The 21412-nt window shown below is 31.6% G+C and overlaps 1 protein-coding gene across 8 annotated transcripts; it reads left to right on the top strand.

Moving 5' to 3' along the window:
* The first annotated feature begins 908 nt into the window (after positions 1–908).
* LOC139514310 (uncharacterized) lies at positions 909–20042 on the top strand. Of its 8 annotated transcripts, none has more exons than XM_071303392.1 (21): positions 909–1096; positions 2117–2269; positions 3678–3773; positions 4419–4619; positions 5260–5472; positions 5889–6014; positions 6679–6810; positions 7868–7996; positions 8417–8854; positions 9248–9343; positions 9749–9949; positions 10477–10689; positions 13139–13264; positions 14166–14297; positions 14527–14655; positions 16618–16728; positions 17127–17255; positions 17798–18283; positions 19033–19161; positions 19559–19612; positions 19987–20042. In XM_071303392.1, exons 5-20 carry the CDS (start codon positions 5301–5303, stop codon positions 19609–19611), a joined length of 2802 nt encoding a protein of 933 aa, XP_071159493.1. In that variant the 5' UTR covers positions 909–1096; positions 2117–2269; positions 3678–3773; positions 4419–4619; positions 5260–5300; the 3' UTR covers position 19612; positions 19987–20042. The 8 variants fall into 8 exon arrangements, with proteins under 8 accessions (XP_071159493.1, XP_071159488.1, XP_071159494.1 ...); XM_071303387.1 differs by having other exon boundaries at positions 959–1092; XM_071303393.1 differs by having other exon boundaries at positions 959–1096; positions 6682–6810.
* The last annotated feature ends 1370 nt before the right edge of the window (positions 20043–21412 follow it).

The raw sequence follows: 21412 nt of genomic DNA, 5'->3' as shown, positions 1-21412 counted from the left end.
TTTTTTGATAGGGTTTGTGTTGTTTATTCTTTAGTTTTCTATGTTGTGTCATGTGTGCTGTTGTTTGTTTGTCTTTTTAATTTTTAGCCTTGGCGTTGTCAGTTTGTTTTAGATTTATGAGTTTGACTGTCCTTTTGGTATCTTTCGTCCCTCTTTGATACAATATAGACCATCTGGGATGATGGTCGGAGAAATTTGGACTGCCACTGGTAAATGAGGGTATATTGGATAGGGACATAAATTTTGCTTTCAACAGGTCACCTACGTAACCCTTAAAGAGTTGTTGTAAGGGTTCTTAACGTGCAAAGAGCGTGGCACTCTCTTTACACGAGACATCGGATTTAACGTCCCCCTTCTGTCCGGACGTGACTGCAAACTTGATACATCCCGCACAGCCAAACGGACGGCAAGCGTTTTACTGCCGGTCGGGAGGAGAGCAAGTGATCATATTTCTGTACCCCAGTCACCCTTGGGAGAATCAACAATTTTAATAGAAATCGATGCAAACATGTGTAATTTGTCAATGTTGTATAAACATTTTATAAATATGACATTGCTGTGTTATTTGCTCGGTCTTATGTTTCGAAACAATATATTAACAAATATATTCAAATGAAATCTAGTTTTTCTTCGGAATGACTGCAAAATAGGTGAAATTTCAACGCTGACTCTCATTGACTTATTTATAATGGCTACCTACACAAATGTAGCAGTATTGTTTGTGGCCTTTTTATGACTTTTTCACCTAATTATATGGAAGGTTTAATTTTCTGGAAAATCATGACTATGCGTACCGATCCCCCTATATGTATATAAGATGACTGAAGATTACATGTCGTAATTGATCTTAATGAATTGGAAACATACTTTGATAAAGTTTCTGAGGAGGAAATACAACACCGGATCAGACTTTATACTACATGTTAACATACAACAAGAAAAAAATACAAATATGTTTATTGTACTTAAACATTTTAGATGCAACATATGGTTTTGAATCTAGTATATAAGAAGGTTCTTTGGCTGATAAAACATCATCCGTCAAAATGGCTTGTGGGATACTAGTCCTACTCATTGCAGCGATTGCTGCATGTAAGTATTCTCGATAAGTTTTAATTTAATAATTAGTTTGATTTTTTTTCTCTATTGGTCAGCTTAAATTCAAACCTTAACTGCCTTCAGACAGTTAGTTTTTTTTATTTGTGTGTTCCAAGTACTAAAACTAAAAATATTTACAAAAAAAGTAAAAACAAAAGATTAAACAACTTTCAGAACTCGATAGATTGCAGACTTTTGAGTTTTGAAATGTCCCAGAAACTTAACTATATATAAATTAATTTAAAGTCATCTCATGTGCGACTCGTGTGTACAATGTACAGAATTTTTTTTCTGGAATGTCTCCATCTAACCAAAATTGAGGTTAAAGCTTTTTATATAATAGAAAAAAAAATATCAATCTTTTTTTCTATAGAGCCATTCAGTACCTTAAGAGTTATACATATTTTTTTTTTTTTTCGTTTTTTGTATAAGATCTTGTAATTAAGGAAATATTATTTGACTGTTGTTCAAAAATCATAAAGCGATAAAGCCAAAACAAAAAAAAGTCACACACCAAAATCGAGGGAAACACATAAACTAGCAGAAAACCCAATAGAAACTATTTTGGACTAATAAATAACATCGGCATTAAGATATAGAAATAGATATTTTTTTTAATTGATATACAGTAATTTTTAGTTGAGAAACAATTTTATGAATAAGTTCAGTTTAAATGTGCGTGAAATGAACTGTTGAGGGATATCATCGTCAACGATAGCACATATTATTTTCGTATTTCAATCAAATTAAATGTAATTCATTGTGTGACAAAAAAGCATTTTTTATATATAAAAAAAAGGTTACTAGAAAACTGGAATAAGATGTAAAATACTTTCCAGTGGCAAGTCTTTTTTACAGTTTTATAGTTTTATCTAATATTTTAAATAATATGCACATTACATGTATCTGTGATGGACATTAAAAGATCGGGGGGAAATCTGAAAGTTGCTATATTTACAAATTTTTATTTCTGTTTCATAATTGTTTTTTTTTTTTTTTTTTTTTTATCAAATTTCAGCTACGAATGGGTATGGCAGTAAAGACTATTATTCCGGTAATAAAGAAGACTATAGCTACAAACCTAAAGTAGTTAAATCAAGTTCATACTCAAGCTCAAGCTATGTTTCTCATGGTCACCATGCCGGTTATGCTGGGCACAAACTTATTACTGGTATGACTATTTGAGCGTTATATTTTTTTTGTGTCCGTCTGATATTGAGTTGATTGAATACATGCACGTCATGTGAACATTTTGAATATGTGATGGATAAATGTCTCATTGTCTCAGTCATACTGCATCTCCAAATTATTATATTAAGTGAGAGAATAATTGAAATAATCTCAGAAGATGATATGCTATATACTCATTCTACACCAAGTACTGATTGTATGTATTTAACCTAGTATGTAAAGGAAATTCGTCATTTTACTAAGTGATGCCCTTAGTTCTGTACTCGTGTTATTTGGCTTTGTGTACTTATTTTTGTCAACTTCCCTTACTTTATCAGGTAATAACTTTATTACCAATCGTGTTTTTGTTTTATTATTAACGAATATCTGGTTCGAAAAAAAGACAGTATCGATGCGCATGAGTTAATCGTTGGCCATCATCAGTGTTTTTGTGCTGTTCTAACTTTCATATTTTACTTTCATAATAGAAAAACAAAGAGTATGAGGTATTCATTCATAACACAAAATCAGTACAAACAGAGCAAATCCCACACAATAACCAAAAAGACTGCATTTTTATTGCTTATCTTCATCTTAAAGGCATGCTTGTGTTGTTCGGGAGTGTGTTTATATCAAAGATTTAACGAAATGAAAACATGTTCTTTTTATCAATGACAGGCATTTCTTGTGATCTTTGAGAGTCCGATTAGAATTAATACATGAAAGCTCTGACATCTTTGAAAATTGATATGAACAAATGTAATCAGTTGACAAAAAAAGAAATAGGTATTTGAATCTAAATAAAAGTGATTATTTCCATTTCTATTTTGTCGTCTGGTGTATGTCTCATTAAAGTCTGATTCATACCGATTTTTATTTTAAGTTCATCATAAAAAGAGGGAACAATTACCATTTTAGAAAAAACAATTCCCTTTAATAACAATGCTAAAAATACACGGATTTGGCAGATTCTACTTTCAGTTCTAAGGTTTATCAAAACTTGGGAATACGTGATGAAAAAATCATAAACATTACCAAATTGATAACTGTAATGCATTATATATAATGTTCAAATACAGCTGTAAAGTAACGCCAACGCCGTGATCTAAACAAATATCATCTCTTTGGATACTGATTATATCATGAACAAACTTTATTGGTATAATTGGAATTCCGACTCCGTGTCCAAACAGTTATTAACGACACAGTTCACATTGATGTCGACTTCACAGTCGTTGTCAAAGCAATATGTTTATTTTTTTTATTTGTGCATATTACAGAAAAAAGGTTAGCTAAGCTTGGGTTTTCGTCCTGCTTTGGAAGCACTTAAGCTCGTTCTTATGTGCATTTTATTGCCCTGAATTGAACATATATTTTATTATATTTTTGCTATTGTCTTGTACTTTTAGGACATGCCTACAAATTTAAAGTAGGGCGTATATTCAAACGTTTCCACAATCTTGGTGTTAAACTTATCGGACGTGGAATCAGATATAACGGATTCTGTAAGTAATATTGTACACTACGTTCGACTTTAAGAAAGAAACTTTTACGGGACTGTTATAATGTCAATGAATTTTAGGTGTGGTACATTTTGTATGAAACTTTAAGTTTTATAATTAAAGGTAAGAAATACCGAAAAAGGACTAATAAATAAAAAGGTAAAAGATCATACATTTTGCTGCAAAAATTCCAAGGAACAATTATGCGTGTTCCAAGTCTGGAGCCTTTCGCCTTTGTTAGTCATGTATGTCTGGGTTTTTTTGTTTTTTTTTAAATTTTGTCATTAATATGTTTCGGTGTTTTGAGTAACGTCTTTTTCATTGACCTAGTACACATTTGTGTTTAGGGTCCAGTTAAGCCCGCCTCTGACTGCGGGAATTTTTATTCACTGTTTTGCCTTGGGCAGTTTTTTACACTTTCATCTGATCGTTGTCTCTTTGACACATTTCCCATTTCGATTCTACATTTTATAGTGTCAAATATTGATTGAAAAATAAAAATGAAATTAATGAACAAAAAACAGTTCTTCCGTTGAGTGATTGTTATCATAGTATGACCGTAAATTTGTGTCTCTTTTTATTGTCTTTATAGATTAAGATTAAGTCTAAGCTACCCTTCATGTTATATTCATTTGTCTTTTGTTGCAGACTATGGACGTCTTTGCAGTGCAACAAAACTGTACGGTGCACTAAATTCCTGTTATGAAGATTATGGTGACATAGGGGATTGTTTCCCTGGTCTGATTAAACAAGGGTTGATTGGAAGACGCCACGTTTACCATAAATATGGTCATGGATTCGGTTTAGGTGTCACCTTTGTGAGAAGAGGCATTGTTTATGGAAGATCATGTAAGTACATATTTATTGTTTTGTAATTGAAAAATATTCCTCGAATGAGTAAACGAGAACACATCGTCTGACGTTACGTCTTGAACATATATTTTATTAGTTTACCAACATTTAGATACATTGATTTAAATTAAAAATTAGTGTCCCCACGTTATATGAGTGATTAGAAATGATAAGTAATTATTCAATAAGTATTGCGGAACAAGGGAAATGCAATTTACCCTATCGCATTTAATTACAACTGTTTCAATCTTTAAAACTGATGAGATTGTCTCCAACCATATAAAAATGACAATATGTTATATGGATTAGAATGTAAAAAATGTAGATTTTATACATGTTTTTCGTTATTTGACGTAAATTCAGTTTGACTGGGTAATCTCTCAGCTGCAAATTTGAAACACTTGAAAATAGTTTTAGCTATCTTAAGTATACATTTTGCGTACGTTGAACCGTTTCAAGCATTAACACATTGACGAACCTGTTTTCTTTATTCACCGAACGGTATGATGGTTTATGATCATTTAATGCAGTATGGTGGCCCATCGTTTTTAACAGGCTCATTTTTTAGGATCAGACTGATTGTTTCCTCATTGCCAATCTTACACATCTGATTATTTTTGATAAAATTATTTTTCAGATTACAAATATGGGTGCCGTCGGTCAAAGTTCATCCGTTATATGACTTCTTGCTACAATAAGTTCCATCATGCAAGCACCTGTGTGTCAGTTTTGAGAAAACGACATCTAATTCGATCACCTCATTCATATCATGGTCACATGCACCTTTCCGGGTACACACGTTTCCGAAGATTTAAGATTTCCCATGGAAGATTCAGATACGGAGGAAAATGTAAGTTATGTATATTTTACACAAAAACAAACGAAAATAAACAATTGACCACATACAAAACAAAAAATAAGAAAAGTACCGAAACACTATAAACGGGTGAACAGTTGAGTACAAAATAAATGCTCAACGTTATTTTGTAGTTATGTATATATGCTTCAATCATACATATATTGAATAGGATATCTCCGTGTTTTCAGCAATAGGGAACTTTTTTTTTGCTCTTAAAATCTTGAAAGAGTTCTTGATGACTTTGTAAAATTGATTGACAAATTGTCTATTCTCTAAGCAGTATGAGGTTATAACTTATCATAAGGGGTGGACGATCGGTAGTCTTTCAAAACACTTTTTTTATTCTGTTAAATATTTCTTTTGTTCTATAGATATCTTCTAGCCTCTTGTGTCTTTATTTCATATAGATTACAAACTGAGTTGCAGTAAGAGACGTTTCTACAGTTATTGGAACAGATGTTATGGTCGATACCACAGTGTTGGTAGATGTTTTGGATACCTTAGAAGGAAGCATCTGTTTTCATATTATAATGGTAATTACATGTACATTTAAAAAAAAGAAGATGTGGTATGATTGCCAATGAGACAACTCTCCACATGAGACCAAAATGACAAAGAAATTAACAACTACAGGTCACCGGACGGCCTTTAAATATGAACAAAGCCCATACCGCATAGTCAGCTATAAAAGGCCCAGAAATGACAATGTCAAACAATTCAAACGAAAAAACTAACGGCCTTATTTATGTACAAAACAATAAAGAAAAACAAATATGTAACACATAAACAAACGACGATCACTAAATTACAGGCTCTTGACTTGGGACAGGCACATGTAACACTTACAAATTCAAAGTTATAAATGCAAGGAACTGTTTTTGTTTTTATTACTAGTAAGTGGTCCATAGAATTTTAGGTTCCTAATCATGTATACATCAATGACTTTTCAGTAGTGAATTTTAGTACATTTATTTTAAAATTGGTAGAAAATTCACATTGTAAAGGCGTGAATTAATCTTATTTGTGGCAAAAAACATTGTTTTCAAATTAATATGCATTGACATTTCGTTTTGTTGTTTCGATTACTTTTTGTGGCTGTCTAAATCAGTTTACTTATCAAGTGAATATTTAAATGTTGAATGATTCTCCCCATCTTTTTCACTATCTGTTTTTAATTTTCCATTTTAATATAAATAGCAGGTTACTCAAGTGGTGGGTACGGAGCTGGTTACAGGAGTGGACATGGTGGAATTGTATATGACTATGGTTATTACAAAAGTCATCACGGATTTAGTATACACCATAATAGATTCACATATGGTGGAATTGGTAAGTAAATCTAGAAACATTAGTAGATCTATATTGAAGTAAGGTAAAATAAGGGACAAAATGGTAAACACACTGGTGGTTTAATGCATAAATGCATAACAATGAACAGCTGACATTTAACATTTTACGTTCCTATACAATTTTAATGCAATGATTTTGAAAGAATAGTAAAACAAACATGTTTAACCCCGCCGCATTTTTGCGCCTGTCCCAAGTCAGGAGCCTCTGGCCTTTGTTAGTCTTGTATTATTTTAATTTTAGTTTCTTGTGTACATTTGGAAATAAGTATGGCGTTCATTATCACTGGACTAGTATATATTTGTTTAGGGGCCAGCTGAAGGACGCCTCCGGGTGCGGGAATTTCTCGCTACATTGAAGACCGGTTGGTGACCCTCTGCTGTTGTTTTTTTTATTTGGTCGGGTTGTTGTCTCTTTGACACATTCCCCATTTCCATTCTCAATTTTAAATGGTAATGTTCATGTTAATATGATCGAACAAAACAACATACTTCAGTACTGTGGATTAAATCATAAAGACTCGTCTGAGAAAGCATATATTATTTGATAAGAAGATTATACCCAATGACAGTAATGTACACGGAGTATTGAGTCTACCTTTAACTATAGTAATTCCAGTAACCATTATGCATTTAGAATAAGACATCATAAATGTCCATATAAAGGAAACATATTGATGCCCGACTCGTAAAATACATTAAGTTAAATTGAAAACCCCAATATGATTGTATAAAGTTATAGCAATTAACTGCTTCTCATTTGTGTATTTGCAAATAAAGATAATAAAGACAGTGGCTAAAATATGAATATGGATAACATCATAATAGAAGTTGCTAACATTTCATATATTAATTTTTATCATAATACTTGCCATTGCTTTTTTTTTAATTGCTCCCATTTATGAATATTTTTATATCCAATATTTCTATCATGATTAATAACCGAGGATTCATCGTATGCAGTTCTTTTAGTTAATTAAGACTCAATCTTGCTTTTTTATAATTCAACACCCTAGAAACAAGATAGATTTTAATTACAGCATACAGACTGAAATGTAGCAGAAGCCGATTCTATAGACATTGGGGTCAATGTTATCATCGTTATCATAGTGTGGGGATCTGTTTTGATCGACTAAGAAGTCTTCATCTCTTCTACAGATACGTTGGAGGTACATTTTTCTAAATTTATATGACAGTGTATCTATTTCACTTCCTTACAAAATGAAATTGAGAAAGGAACTGTTGATGGTGTTAACGAGAAAAGTTTATAAAATACTATTTTATTTTTTTAATTTATTCTTCACCTTTTTTTTATTCATTTGTTCCATTTCACAATGTACTTCGCAACAAATAAAATTACAGCCATATCATTGATGCTATCGATTATTATAGAAATTTAATGGTTCTATCAATTTGTATTGAATACTATAAATTGCTGTTAACATGGTTGTTTTTATTTTTATTTTCTCAATTGAATGCTTTGCATAAAAAAAAAAAATCTTGAACATTTTTATATTGCATACTACATAAAACGAGCTCGATATGACATATATAGCAATAGTACAATATATGCTTCTATCATTTTACAGCCACTCATGCTATTCTGAACAAACACTTGTACCATCACAGAAGAATTGCTAACAACCATGCAAGAAGAATCCATAATGTAGCTAAGAGTCATGTCGCGAGAATATCTCATGTATCAAACAAACATATTCACAACATTCAACACCAGGCAAACAAACACGTAAGCAGAATTGCAAGCGTGGCTAGAAGTCATATGAATAGATTTAAACAACTCGTAGATTACCATCTTAGACGACTCCACAAACACACAAAATATCATTTGTCATCTGTTGAACATCAACATAAGAAGCATTTGAATGAACGCCAGTATCAGAACAACAAGCATGAATTAAACGTGAGACATCTCCATAAGAAACACGAATATTATCTTAAGAAACATGGTTATCGTTATGGTCATGGTCACAGCCTCATTCATCACAGATTTTCACATGGTGGCAAAGGTAAGATCAAATGTACCAAATATGTTTTTATCAGTCATTTTTTGACTCAATTGAATCAGTAATTTGTAACTTTTGACTTTTGCTGTGTTAAATTGATATTAATTCAGCAAACAAAGCACATAACTCCATTTAAATCAGATATTTATGAAAGGCAAACTCAAATTTATTTGGCAATACTGAAGATAAAACAAATAATACATATATAAAATTTAATAGAATCTGCAAATATATTATGCTTATTTCTGTCGACTTGTGTCTTTCACATTTAAGTTTGCTTCGTGTCTCTTTTCATTACCAAATCATAATATCAAAGGTCACACTATATTTTGATGTCACAATTTCCTACAGTTAAGGTAGATCTTATAATATTTCGCTATTGTCTTTGACTTTCAGGACATGCCTACAGATTTCATGTAGGACGCATATTCAATCGTTTCCACAGACTTGGCGTTGAACTTATCGGCCGTGGAATCAGATATAATGGATTCTGTAAGTCAACTATACACTGCACTAGACTTTTGTTGCAGAACTATTTTTTTTTCGGGATTATATTACTTAGAAATCTAATGAGGCAATTTCGTATTTACATTTCTAGTTAAATCTTACAAAATCCACAGGCAGTAAAAAAAACCTGTTCATTTCAGGTGCAAGTAACATATTTTTATTCAAAATGTTCCCAAAATTACTGTAGAACTAATATGTTTCAGTGTCAAATACTGAATGAAAAGTAATAATTATGAACAAGAAAGACAACTTTCTAAAAGTAATGGTTATAATGATTGTATATTTTCCAGGTTGAATCGGTTTTTTTCTTTATCATTTTCTTTTTAGATCTGAGCTGCATTGAATGTGTAAATGCATGTATTTATAATAATAAGTTTTTTTTTATGTCAGACTATGGACGTCTTTGCAGTTCAACAAAACTGTACGGTGCACTAAATTCCTGTTATGAAGATTATGGAGATATAGGCGATTGTTTCCCTGGTCTGATTAAACAAGGTTTGATTGGTAGACGACACGTTTACCATAAATATGGTCATGGATTTGGCTTAGGTGTAACTTTTGTAAAGAGAGGCATTGTTTACGGAAGATCATGTAAGTGCCATTTTTGTTTAAAATTGACTAATTATAATCGAATGAGCTAACAAGAAAAAGAAATTCGACAATGCTTTATCTCTTTGTATGTCTTGTACATATATTTCTAGTAGTTAACCAAAGTTCAACACTAAATTCGTTCATTTTTAAATAATACAATGCATCCATTCATATTACATTAAATCGGTTCCAATATTTAAAATAAAAATGCATTGCCCACAGAGCAGCTGTTTGTCAATATAAACAAATTGTGTACAAAATTTAATCCCAATTATGCCGATTTGTCTTCAAAACTTATTTGTATTCAAACCAGTTCTCTTTTCAATGATACACATATTTGAGCATGCACAGAATTGCTGTTTCTCTATTTTTAATTACCAAACGGTATGTTTTTGGATAATTGTAGAAGGTCGTACGGTAACATATAGATATTCACAGTATATTCCTATAGTCTCTGTTTGAATGGGTGGCTCATTTAAAATCATATTAAATCCCCTTATTCTAGAATAAACTAAACTTTTTTTTAGATTACAAATTTGGGTGCCGACGATCAAAGTTCATTCGTTATATGACTTCCTGCTACAATAAGTTCCATCATGCAAGCACCTGTGTGTCAGTATTGAGGAAAAGACATCTGATTGGATCACCTCATTCATATCATGGTCACATGCACCTTGCCGGGTACACACGTTTCCGAAGATTTAAGATTTCCCACGGGAGATTCAGATACGGAGGAAAATGTAAGTCATTTATATATCTATACATATGAAAAACAAGCAAGAATTAACTATTTCTTACACACAGAGCAACAAACAAGATAAACTGTATAACCGTATGAAATTATATATTTGGAACTGATTTTGACGATAAGTTGTGTCCATTCGCTTCATCACTTAAAAATAATAAAATAAAAACAAAAAGTTAATAATAATGTTACATTATAAATAAATACTAGAACACACCCGCGAAATCGCGGGCACATACAGCTTGTGAACTATTGTAGAATTATTTTTTAAAAAGATATTATGTATGAAGAATTTCATAAAAGGTATCAAAAGCCCTCTCCCTTTTTCCAAAGTCCGATATTTGTTTCCTTTCTGTTAAATTCAATTATTTTCGTGTTTCTGGCCTCAGACCACAATTATTCGTCTCTTTTGCTACAATGCTTTTTTTGGTAAAAGTCAAATCAAATTAAAAATTTGCACTGTTTCAAACATCAAATAAATGTAACTGCTTATATTTCAAACATCAAATAAATGTAATTGCTTATATATAGTCCATTATAAGTCTAATAAAATATGCTTCAAGGACAATCCATCAGTGCTTTTTTTCTTTTGAGTCTTACTAACATGCCAATGGTAGGATATGAATCTTGTATAAATGACTAAGACCGACTAAGGCTAATTTGAGGGGTGGTCGGAGGGGTCCTGATCCCGAAATCCCGAGATGCAGAATTTAAAGAAATTCATATTCCGAAATCCCGAAATCGAAAAATATATTCCCGGATCCCGTAAGGATCAATCCCCAAATCTCGAGTTTCAAAACACCCGATCCCGACGCCCGAAAAAGGCCCTGCCTCCTCTAATCTCTACGGCTTACTTTCATTTTTGCCAAATCACTATTTTCACTTTCAACAATAAATTGTTATGCCCCATCTAGTCTGTGCATCCGTGCGTTCGTTCGGTCGGTCGTCCGTCAGTCCGGCTTCAGGTTAAAGTTTTTGGTCGAGGTAGTTTAAGATGAAGTTAAGCATGTTTCACTTATTTTAATATATATGTAAGTGGTATGACCCCTTAAATAGTAAACATTTCAAAGAAAACAGTAGACAGAATCAGGGACTTTCTATACTAACATAGAAAGTCCCTGACAGAATACAGAGAGTCTCTATATATTAAAGTAGTATAATCGTAGTTTACATGTAGATAAACGCGAACAATAGTTGTCCTCTTTAAGGAGGTATAATAGTTGTGGTTCTTGCGATCTTTACACCATGAAATGAAACGCAAAAAATAATTGTCCTCTCTAAGGAGGTATAATAGTTGTTATTTTTGCTATCTAAACACCATGATATGGAGAACGCTCTGAATGGCTTATTTATTTTTCATTTTTGTTATCTATCATACGATTGTTTTTTTTAAATGTGTCACATGTTTTACTTATTTTAATATATATGCAACTGGTATGACCCCTTAAATAGTAAACAATTGAAGGAAAAACAGTAGACAGAATACAGAGAGTCTCTATATTAAAGTAGTATAATCGTAGTTTACATGTAGATAAACGCGAAAAATAATTGTCCTTTATAAGGAGGTATAATAGTTGTGGTTCTTGCGATCTAAACACCATGACATGGAGAACGATTTGATAGGCTTATTTATTTTTGATTTTTTGTTATCTATCATACGATTGGTTGTGTTTGTGCATGTTTCAAACCGGAAGTCTTATCTATGACTAAAAGTCAGTCTGATGACGGAATCATATCCGGACTCCTTTTTTGTCGTTTTTCTCCCAAAATAACTCAATCTGAATAATCATAAGAATGGATGACAAATGCGACTATGCATGTTACCTATAGGACACAGAGGCATGATGATTGATTTATTGTGGAAGGAAGAGAAGCGACACCCAAAATGAGGTCTTCTCGTTTAATAGTATAGATATAATATATACATGTATATATATATATACAGTTTATAACTCATTTATATATGAATATAAATGTGTATTTTATTTTATTGAAAAGATTGAGAAAAAAGTGTTCGAAGTTTTTTTATACATCTATCACTTTTCGCCGAAATAAAGAAGTTTGTGAAAAGTTGAGTAATTTTTAAATGTTCAATCTATATATGTAGTAGTAGGTACATGTCACAATTATACGGCCATTGATAGCAATGTCTTCGTGATTTCGTCCATGGAAAGCTTGATTTTCTCTTAAAAAGATTCTAAAAATGATTGAAAATTTGTCCATTCTCCAATAATGTATGGCTAGAACTCATCATAAAGACAGGCGATTGCCAGGCATTTAAAACATTCTCATTCCAACTGGCTTAGATGATTGGCAGATAGAAACATATTTCCCTGCGGCGTTTTTGTAAATTGTAATTTAGATTTTTCTTCTATATTAGTTGTGCTTAAAATTTTTGTTGCCCATTGGTATGTTCTTACTTTTCGTGTCTTTATTTCACATAGATTACAAACTGAGTTGCAGTAAGAGACGTTTCTACAGTTATTGGAACAGATGTTATGGTCGATACCATAGTGTTGGTAGATGTTTTGGATACCTAAGAAGAAAACATCTGTTTTCATATTACAATGGTAATCATATTAAATATATCATGTATACCACATACAAATTAAAGTTTAAAACTGAAGTATTTTGTTTTGGTTTAAAACATAAATGCCCTTAGGTGAACATTAGGCTATTCTTTAGAGTATATTAATTTCATTTTGCTGCCAAATATTTTTACATCATTGGTTTCAAAATAGTGATTTGAGTGATATCTGTTTAAATAAGAATAAAGGTACTGATGTTTTTTTTAAATTCGAGGGAAAAATATTTTTTTAGTCGTGATTGCTAAATAGATAATTTGTTTTAAAAGTGGTAAAAAGACAGAAATTTAATGCATGCACAAAGTATTTATTTGTATTTTGTTTTATTATTTTATATGAAAGTTAGAGAAAGCTATTAAACCAAGAGTTCCAAATGGTGAAGTTGAAATCGTCCCATCGTTAATTTTAGGGACCTCATCACGAGTTGGTTGACCGTTATGGAATAACCGTTTCACAAATGATATCGGATATGTTCCTTACGTCGTAACTACAATCCCCTTCCCTTTCATGAATTTGACCTACCGAATTAGACTTTTTACCAGATTTTTTATCACATAAGCAACACGACGGGTGCCACATGTGGCGCAGGATCTGCTTACCCTTCCGGATCACCTGAGATCACTCCTAGTTTTTGGTGGGGTTCGTGTTGATTATTCTTAAATTGTTCTATGTTGTGTCATGTGTACTATTGTTTGTCTATTTGTCTTTTTCATTTTTAGCGATGGCGTTGTCAGTTTATTTTCGATTTATGAGTTTAACTGTCCCTTTGGTGTCTTTCGTCACTCTTTTCAGAATCAATATGTTTATCAAACGATTAGTAACATGTGATTTTTTTTGTCAGCTCTTTTTAATATCAATTTTGAATTTTCTGGTTTTATATAATTAGCAGGTTACTCAAGTGTAACTCACAGTGCGTACGGAGCTGGTTATAGCAGCGGAATTACATATGACTTTGCTTATTACAAGAGCCATCATGGATTTACCATTAGAAATAATCAATTCACGTATGGCGGAATTGGTAAGCGAATCTTAAAATATTAGGAAATTCTTTTTTTTATGTGTAAAGTATATTAGAGGGTAAATCGTACATTCCTATACAATTTCCATTTAAATGCAATGCTAGAAATAATAGTAAAAAATTGAAAATGATCTTCATATTTCATCTTAATTCATATAACTTACTCGTTTGAGAAATTCAGTAGTATTTTAGTATAAACATCTGGAAATGAAAATCTCTAAAACTTCAGGATATAAACTGAAATGTGGAAGAAGCCGATTTTACAGACTATGGGGTCAATGTTATCACCGATACCACAGTGTAGGAAGCTGCTTTGGACGGCTACATCGACAACATCTATTCTATAGATACGGCGGAGGTATACTATTAAATGACAGTTTAAATATATATATAAAAAAACTGTGGTATAATTGTCAATGAGACAACTCTCCGCAAGAGACAAAATGACTTTACTTCAGCGCACGGCCTTAAGGTGGTACCAAACACCTTCACTAAGATTAATTTGGCTCGTTGAATTTTCATAAAATTTTTACAATGTATTCACTTTCACCCTATGACAAAAATATAAAAATTTCATAAAATTTGAACCTACTATTTTATCAGAAAAATTACACTAAGGCCGTGTTCCCATTGACCTAAACTCGGTGTTGTGTAAGTGTAACTCACACGTAAACTAAACAAAATTAAGTTCCCATTGATCAAACTCAATGTTTACATGTAGTGTAATTCATGTTTTGTCTACATGCAATCGATACTCGATGTAGGCCTTGTGTAGATTAAGTGTACATAAAAATAGGCATTCAAAACATTAGTTTCATCGTGCATATTTAAAGAAGAAACGATTTTTAAATACAATGGATATTTATAGCAATTATTATAAAGTTACTTACATAAATATTTGTCTAAACTTGATATATTTAATTGTTTTGTTTAGAAATAAAACTTAACGTAGCTTTATAAAGCCCTTATCAAGACTCAAAGCAGCATCATTGCCGAACACATAATTCATTTGAAAATTAAGGTCTTTCCGAATAAATTTGACTTACACAGAAATATTTGCCACTGGTCTTTACTCAAACAGCGGTTCACTCATAAATGGATTACTTAAAAAGTGTGAGGTAAATGTATTGTATGTGTAGTATCTCGGATCCTTGAAATTACACTTAGTTAAAGTTAAAAAAAAAATTACCCCCCACCCTTTTGCCAAATACTTCTTGGAGAAGAGTACCATTTGAACAAACAGAAAAGATAGAAATATAGTGATCCCTAATATATCAATCCTCCCTCTTCGTCTGTAAGCACGCTGTTCCAGCCTACGTTTTCTAATGTTGAATCGAGACATCTTTAGTATCTTTAAACTACTGCAAATCATCAAAATGGCTTTCATAAAGAAGCAACCACATAACTTTAAAAAAAAGAGGGGGGGGGGGGTATTTTGTTTATTTATCTGAGTCAGAATTATTTCCGTGCAAACGTTTTATTCCGGGTTTTTTTTTCGATGCTGGTAATCAAATTTTTTTTCTTCAAACTGTTACATTTAACTCTATCATGTATGGGGAAACTCTTGATTCACAATATTTTTTATCATCTGTAGAACCACAATTGTTTTCTTTATCCAATTGGGGATCGGAATATTTCCATTCCCCCTATTCAGAGTCAAATGGTCGTTCCCTTACTGCTAGAAAAGTTGTTCGAAAACTTTTCATTCGATTCTACGTAATGAACATTTAAATGACATAGAGTTTACAAGTGTGAACAAATCTTATGCACAGGTAATTAAACAAGGTGTATAGATGTGAACAAATTTAATGTGAAACCAATGTCCAGTGCATTACACTAATTGTAAACAAGTTTACTGTACATGGAGTTTGGTGTGAACACGGCCTAATTTTGATCATTGAGAAGCTTAATATACCCTTTACAACACAACGTAATTAAAACGTTTATCTGATTTTACAGATTTTATGCCTGTAGTGTTAGGTTCCACCTTAAGCATGTATTTTCTTTGTTATTCTTGTTTCATTTACAAATTCGATGAAATGTTGGTCCTATTATATTTAACAGTTAGTTGTCCACGTTTTTTTAACCTTACTGTATTTTTCGACATGAACCAAGAAAAAAAAAACCGTAACGAAACATTTATTCTGAGGATAAATTTTGTTCAAAATGTTCTCCGTGAAATTAAAACTGGATGCTGGTTAATATGAAAAAACTGGTATACATTAAATATTTAATTGTGAATGATTACATCGAAACATTGAAAACATGCTTTAAAACCTTTCCATCATTGAGTTTAACTATTATGTTTATCATTATGTAGAAGATTATTCCGAAATTGGTTACAGTTCCGGGCCTATATATGACCGTAGTTACTACTATAGCCATCATGGATTCAGAATAAGACATCATAGATTTTCATACAACGGAATTGGTGAGCGAATTTAAAAATACTTAAATATTTTCAAAGGGATAACGTCAATGGCGGAAATATTAACACAGTAACCATTTTGGTCGTTTATATTCATAGCAGTGATCCGCAATTTGTCCAGAATGTATGTTTATTTGTAAACAAAGAACACAAAGCCATTTGCAAATAGTATGAAAACATAAGAATATTAATAACTTATAATTCATATTTTACATTTCATACACGATACTTTTTAAATTGTGATTTATTTACACAACTCGTAATGAATGTTTGTAGTATACTTTTTAGTAGTTTTTTCATATATTTTAACTTTTTTTCATTGAGCTGTCTTATTTGACAATCCTCTTCAGGACATTTCAAGCATTCGACAGTTTTGAAAAAAAGACATTTTTTAATTGCAGCATACAAACTGAAATGTAGCAGAAGCCGATTCTATAGACACTGGGGACAATGTTATCATCGTTATCATAGTGTAGGGACCTGTTTTAGACGACTAGGAAGACATCATCTCTTCTATAGATACGTTAGACGTATGTACTTTAAACTTTATATGACAGGAGATATATTCGTATTTGTTGCTTATACTATTATTTTTGTTTGATTTTTTATACTTTTTTTATTCATAATTTCAGTTCAAAATATACATTTTATGAAAAATTATCTTCTCTTTTATAGATTCATTGGAGATAAATGTTCAAACGTAAATTGAAACTAAATACGTTTAATTCTGCATTGCTTAAAGACTTTATCGAAGACACATTACATATGATTCTTATCCTTTTTTTATATTTTGAATTTCTAAATTTTTTTTACTTTTTAAAATAAATTTAAGAGTGCGGAAATCTACGATTTTACTACCATTTTACATATCAATATGCATTGATAACTATCATCACAAGCAATTAAGGTATTTGACATTGACGATTATTTCATCACGAAATCAATTTTTAATCGGGTTATTATTTTTCGTTATTCTATTAATTCTGATATCTTAAAACATAATTGAAATATCGTAAATTTACCCACAATAATCATTACTATCAGTACATATATTTTATTTATCGTTTTACAGACCATCATGCTCTGAGAAAGCACCTGTACCGGCACAGACAAATTGCTCATCACCATACAAGAAGAATCCATAGAGTAGCCAAGAGTCATGTAGCGAGAATATCTCATGTATCAAATAAACATGTTCGCCACATTCAACACCAGGCTAACAAACACGTCAGCAGAATTGCAAACGAGGCTAGAAGTCATATAAATAGATTTAAACAACTCGTAGATTATCATGTTAAACGACTCCACAAACACACAAAACATCATTTGTCAACTGTTGAACATCAACATAAGAGGCATTTGAATACACGTCAGTATCAAAACAAGAAGCATGAGTTGAACGTGAGACATCTCCATAAGAAACACGAGTATAATCTCAAGAAACATAGTTATGCTTATCGTCATAGACACAGTCACAGGCATGTACGTTACATAGATTACTACAAGAAATATCATGGATTTAAAATCAGACAGCACAGATTTTCATATGGTGGCAAAGGTAAGAACAACTGATCAAAACAATTGAATTGACCAAAAAATATTAACGTCCACAATAATTGTTACTTCAACATGCCTACAAATGCTATAACAATGTTAATATTTCAAATAAAAAGTATTTACATTCTCTGCACGTCACAGGGTCGTGTCTTTACTTCCAATATAATTTCTCATTTAGAAAATAAATGTCGCTCATCATATTAAACCTGTCTAACTTTTAATGCAAATCAGCGAATTATTACTAGAAACGAAATATGCAAATTGGCGAATTATTACTAGATACGAAATATGCAATTCATCATTTATATTACGTGCCTTTTCAAACTGTTTTAAAATAATACTTCATTGTAAAAAGTAAATTATATATTAATCATATACATCCCATCTCGTGTTTTCCTCGAACTGACAGTCTTTTTAATATCTCAAATTAACACTGAATATAAGATACTTATGAAAGTCGTATCCATATAAACTTAATCTCAAATAGAAAAGATATATACTTTACTACAAAAATAGACGCATGCATGGGTTATTTTTTTTATACCTGGTTAGATATAGCTGCACTTGTCAAAAATAAACTAAACAACAAGCATTGTAAAAATTTTAAAATAAAAATTCTAGATGTGTTACATTAGGGAAGATTAATGTTTACCATATTACCTACAATTTATATTCGCGTTATTATGTTACTGCGAAAATCGTTAATATTAAGTTGTGGTTAACAATATGTATCATGTAATTTATTTGTAGCATACCAACTGGCATGTGGTGATAAACGATTCTGGAGGTATTGGAGTCATTGCTATTCACATTATCATAGTAGAAGCGTATGCTTTGGAAAACTAAAGAAAAGGCGCCTGTTTGATCTATATACCGACGGTAAAACACATATTTTTTATGTTTATACATATACCATTTACAGAATTTATAGAAGGTTTGGTCAACATACACCCCACGTGAACTGTAAGGTTGTTTTTCTTGGAATATATAACTCGGTTTCATGTATATTTGAATGGAAATATGTTTAACGGGCTTTTCTTGTGTTATTGACTGTTTATATTTTTTAAGGAGCCTGATTACATGCATTTGCTGTTGTCCCTAACTAGATTTCAACAGCATGCACTGTAAAGTTATGAAAAATTCTTATTGAAACTTCTTTATAAAACTTATAATCTTTACGCATGCATTGCAAAATTTGTATATTGCATAAACATAAGAAACAAAAAATTGTACGTAATCAGTTATTGCTATAATTGACATTTTTTTTAACAATTAGGATATGATGAAGAGGATGGATACGAACCAGCGGTCAAAGAAAAAGTGTACTAATGTAAGACATGATCATTTTATTATTATTTAACACAATACCAAATACAATTTATCTATTATTCTAAATAACAATGTTAAACACACTTCCTTGTGGCATAAACGATAATTAGCGAGAAAAAAAATACCAACATTTTTACCCATTTGGAAGTGACCATAAAAACGAACATAAGACCACACCTAATTCCATCCTACACAAGTCGTTTTGTTTACTATACATTTTGCCGGTATGATATGTCTCAAGTACTAGTATCTTTATCACTGTAAGAAGCTGTAGTTGCTTTAAAAGTCATATATGAACTGTTTTCTCTGCAATGTTATTGAATGTTTGTACAGAAATTTATTTGCATACTGATATTCTTTTTCTTTTTATTGTAGGAATACCTCTATATTGTATATGGAATTATGTTATTAAATAAAAACATTTTATTGTATAGCTCTTTTTTTATTTGATAGACGATTAACCGAGTAAATATTTAACAAAATTTACCCCTTGACCAATAGTATTTTAGAGTTTATAGTTATCTATTTCATTTAATTGTGAACTTAATTTTATAAATTTACTGTTTGCAAAAGTATAAATTATTCTAAATGATAAGGATGTTCTGGTAACAAACATAAAACCCTGGCCGTTTTCGGCACAACTTTTTTGATCTTTTGGTCCTCGATGCTGTTCGACTTTGTGCTTGTTTCGGCTTTCAAACTTTTGTATCTGGGCATCACTAGTAGATCTTGTGTGGATAAAATGCACTTCTGGCGTATTAAAATTTTCAACTTGTTGCCTTTTGTTGGCTGTTGTTCGTGTGTTTCTTTGTCAATTGTATTCTCCAATTTATTTATATTGTAGTCCTGTGGTGTTGAGTTATCATCTTAATGTTATATTTCACATGGCTATAAAAGGGGAGGTTTGGCATGCCACAAAACCAGGTTCAACCCGCCATTTTTCTTTAAAAATGTCCTGTACCAAGTCGGGAATATGGCCATTGTTATATTATAGTTCGTTTCTGTATGTGTTACATTTTAACGTTGCGTCGATTGTTTTCTCTTATTTTTGAGTGTAAATTCACATTGCGATAAGACGTGTCACGGTACTTGTCTATCCCAAATTCATGTATTTGGTTTCGATGTTATATTTGTTATTCTCGTGGGATTTTGTCTGTTGCCTGGTCCGTTTCTGTGTGTGTTACATTGTAGTGTTGTGTCGTTGTTCTCCTCTTATATTTAATGCGTTTCCCTCAGTTTTAGTTTGTAACCCCGATTTTGTTTTTTGTTTATGGATTTATGAGTTTGAACAGCGGTATACTACTGTTGCCTTTATTTAACACAAACAATCACAAGGTAATTTTTCATTCCTTATTGGTTTTGCTTTTCTGGCAACTTTCAATCTTCCTCCCTAATGAGTCTTATAAGATCGAATACTGACCTGAGATCAGAGGATCTCGAGATAATGTATAAGACTTTCACAATAGAAAACCTTAACATTAATCGTTAAGCCACCAAATAAAGTGAAAAAAAACCAAGGGATGGTGTCAAGACATTATTGATAATCTAAGAAAGACATGCATTTGTGCTAGTCAAAATTTAAGTATTGTTCATAACAGTATAAAATGCAGTTTTCAAAATCAATTTGAGTATCGACAAGGACAATATCCAAAGATCTTAATGCAGGTTTAAGTTGATTACTTTTACAAATAAGTGTATTCAAAAGATCCATAGGTTTATATGGATCTAACTTAAGTAAACTTCGTAAGTGACCGTAACAATTCGAACGCCATATTCCGTTTGTCGTATGATTTTTAAATCT

Source organism: Mytilus edulis, chromosome 3 (assembly GCF_963676685.1).
Source record: "Mytilus edulis chromosome 3, xbMytEdul2.2, whole genome shotgun sequence".
Lineage (NCBI taxonomy): Eukaryota > Metazoa > Mollusca > Bivalvia > Mytilida > Mytilidae > Mytilus > Mytilus edulis.
Note: the sequence above shows the minus strand (reverse complement) of the source record. Positions and strands in the feature narration are given on the sequence as shown.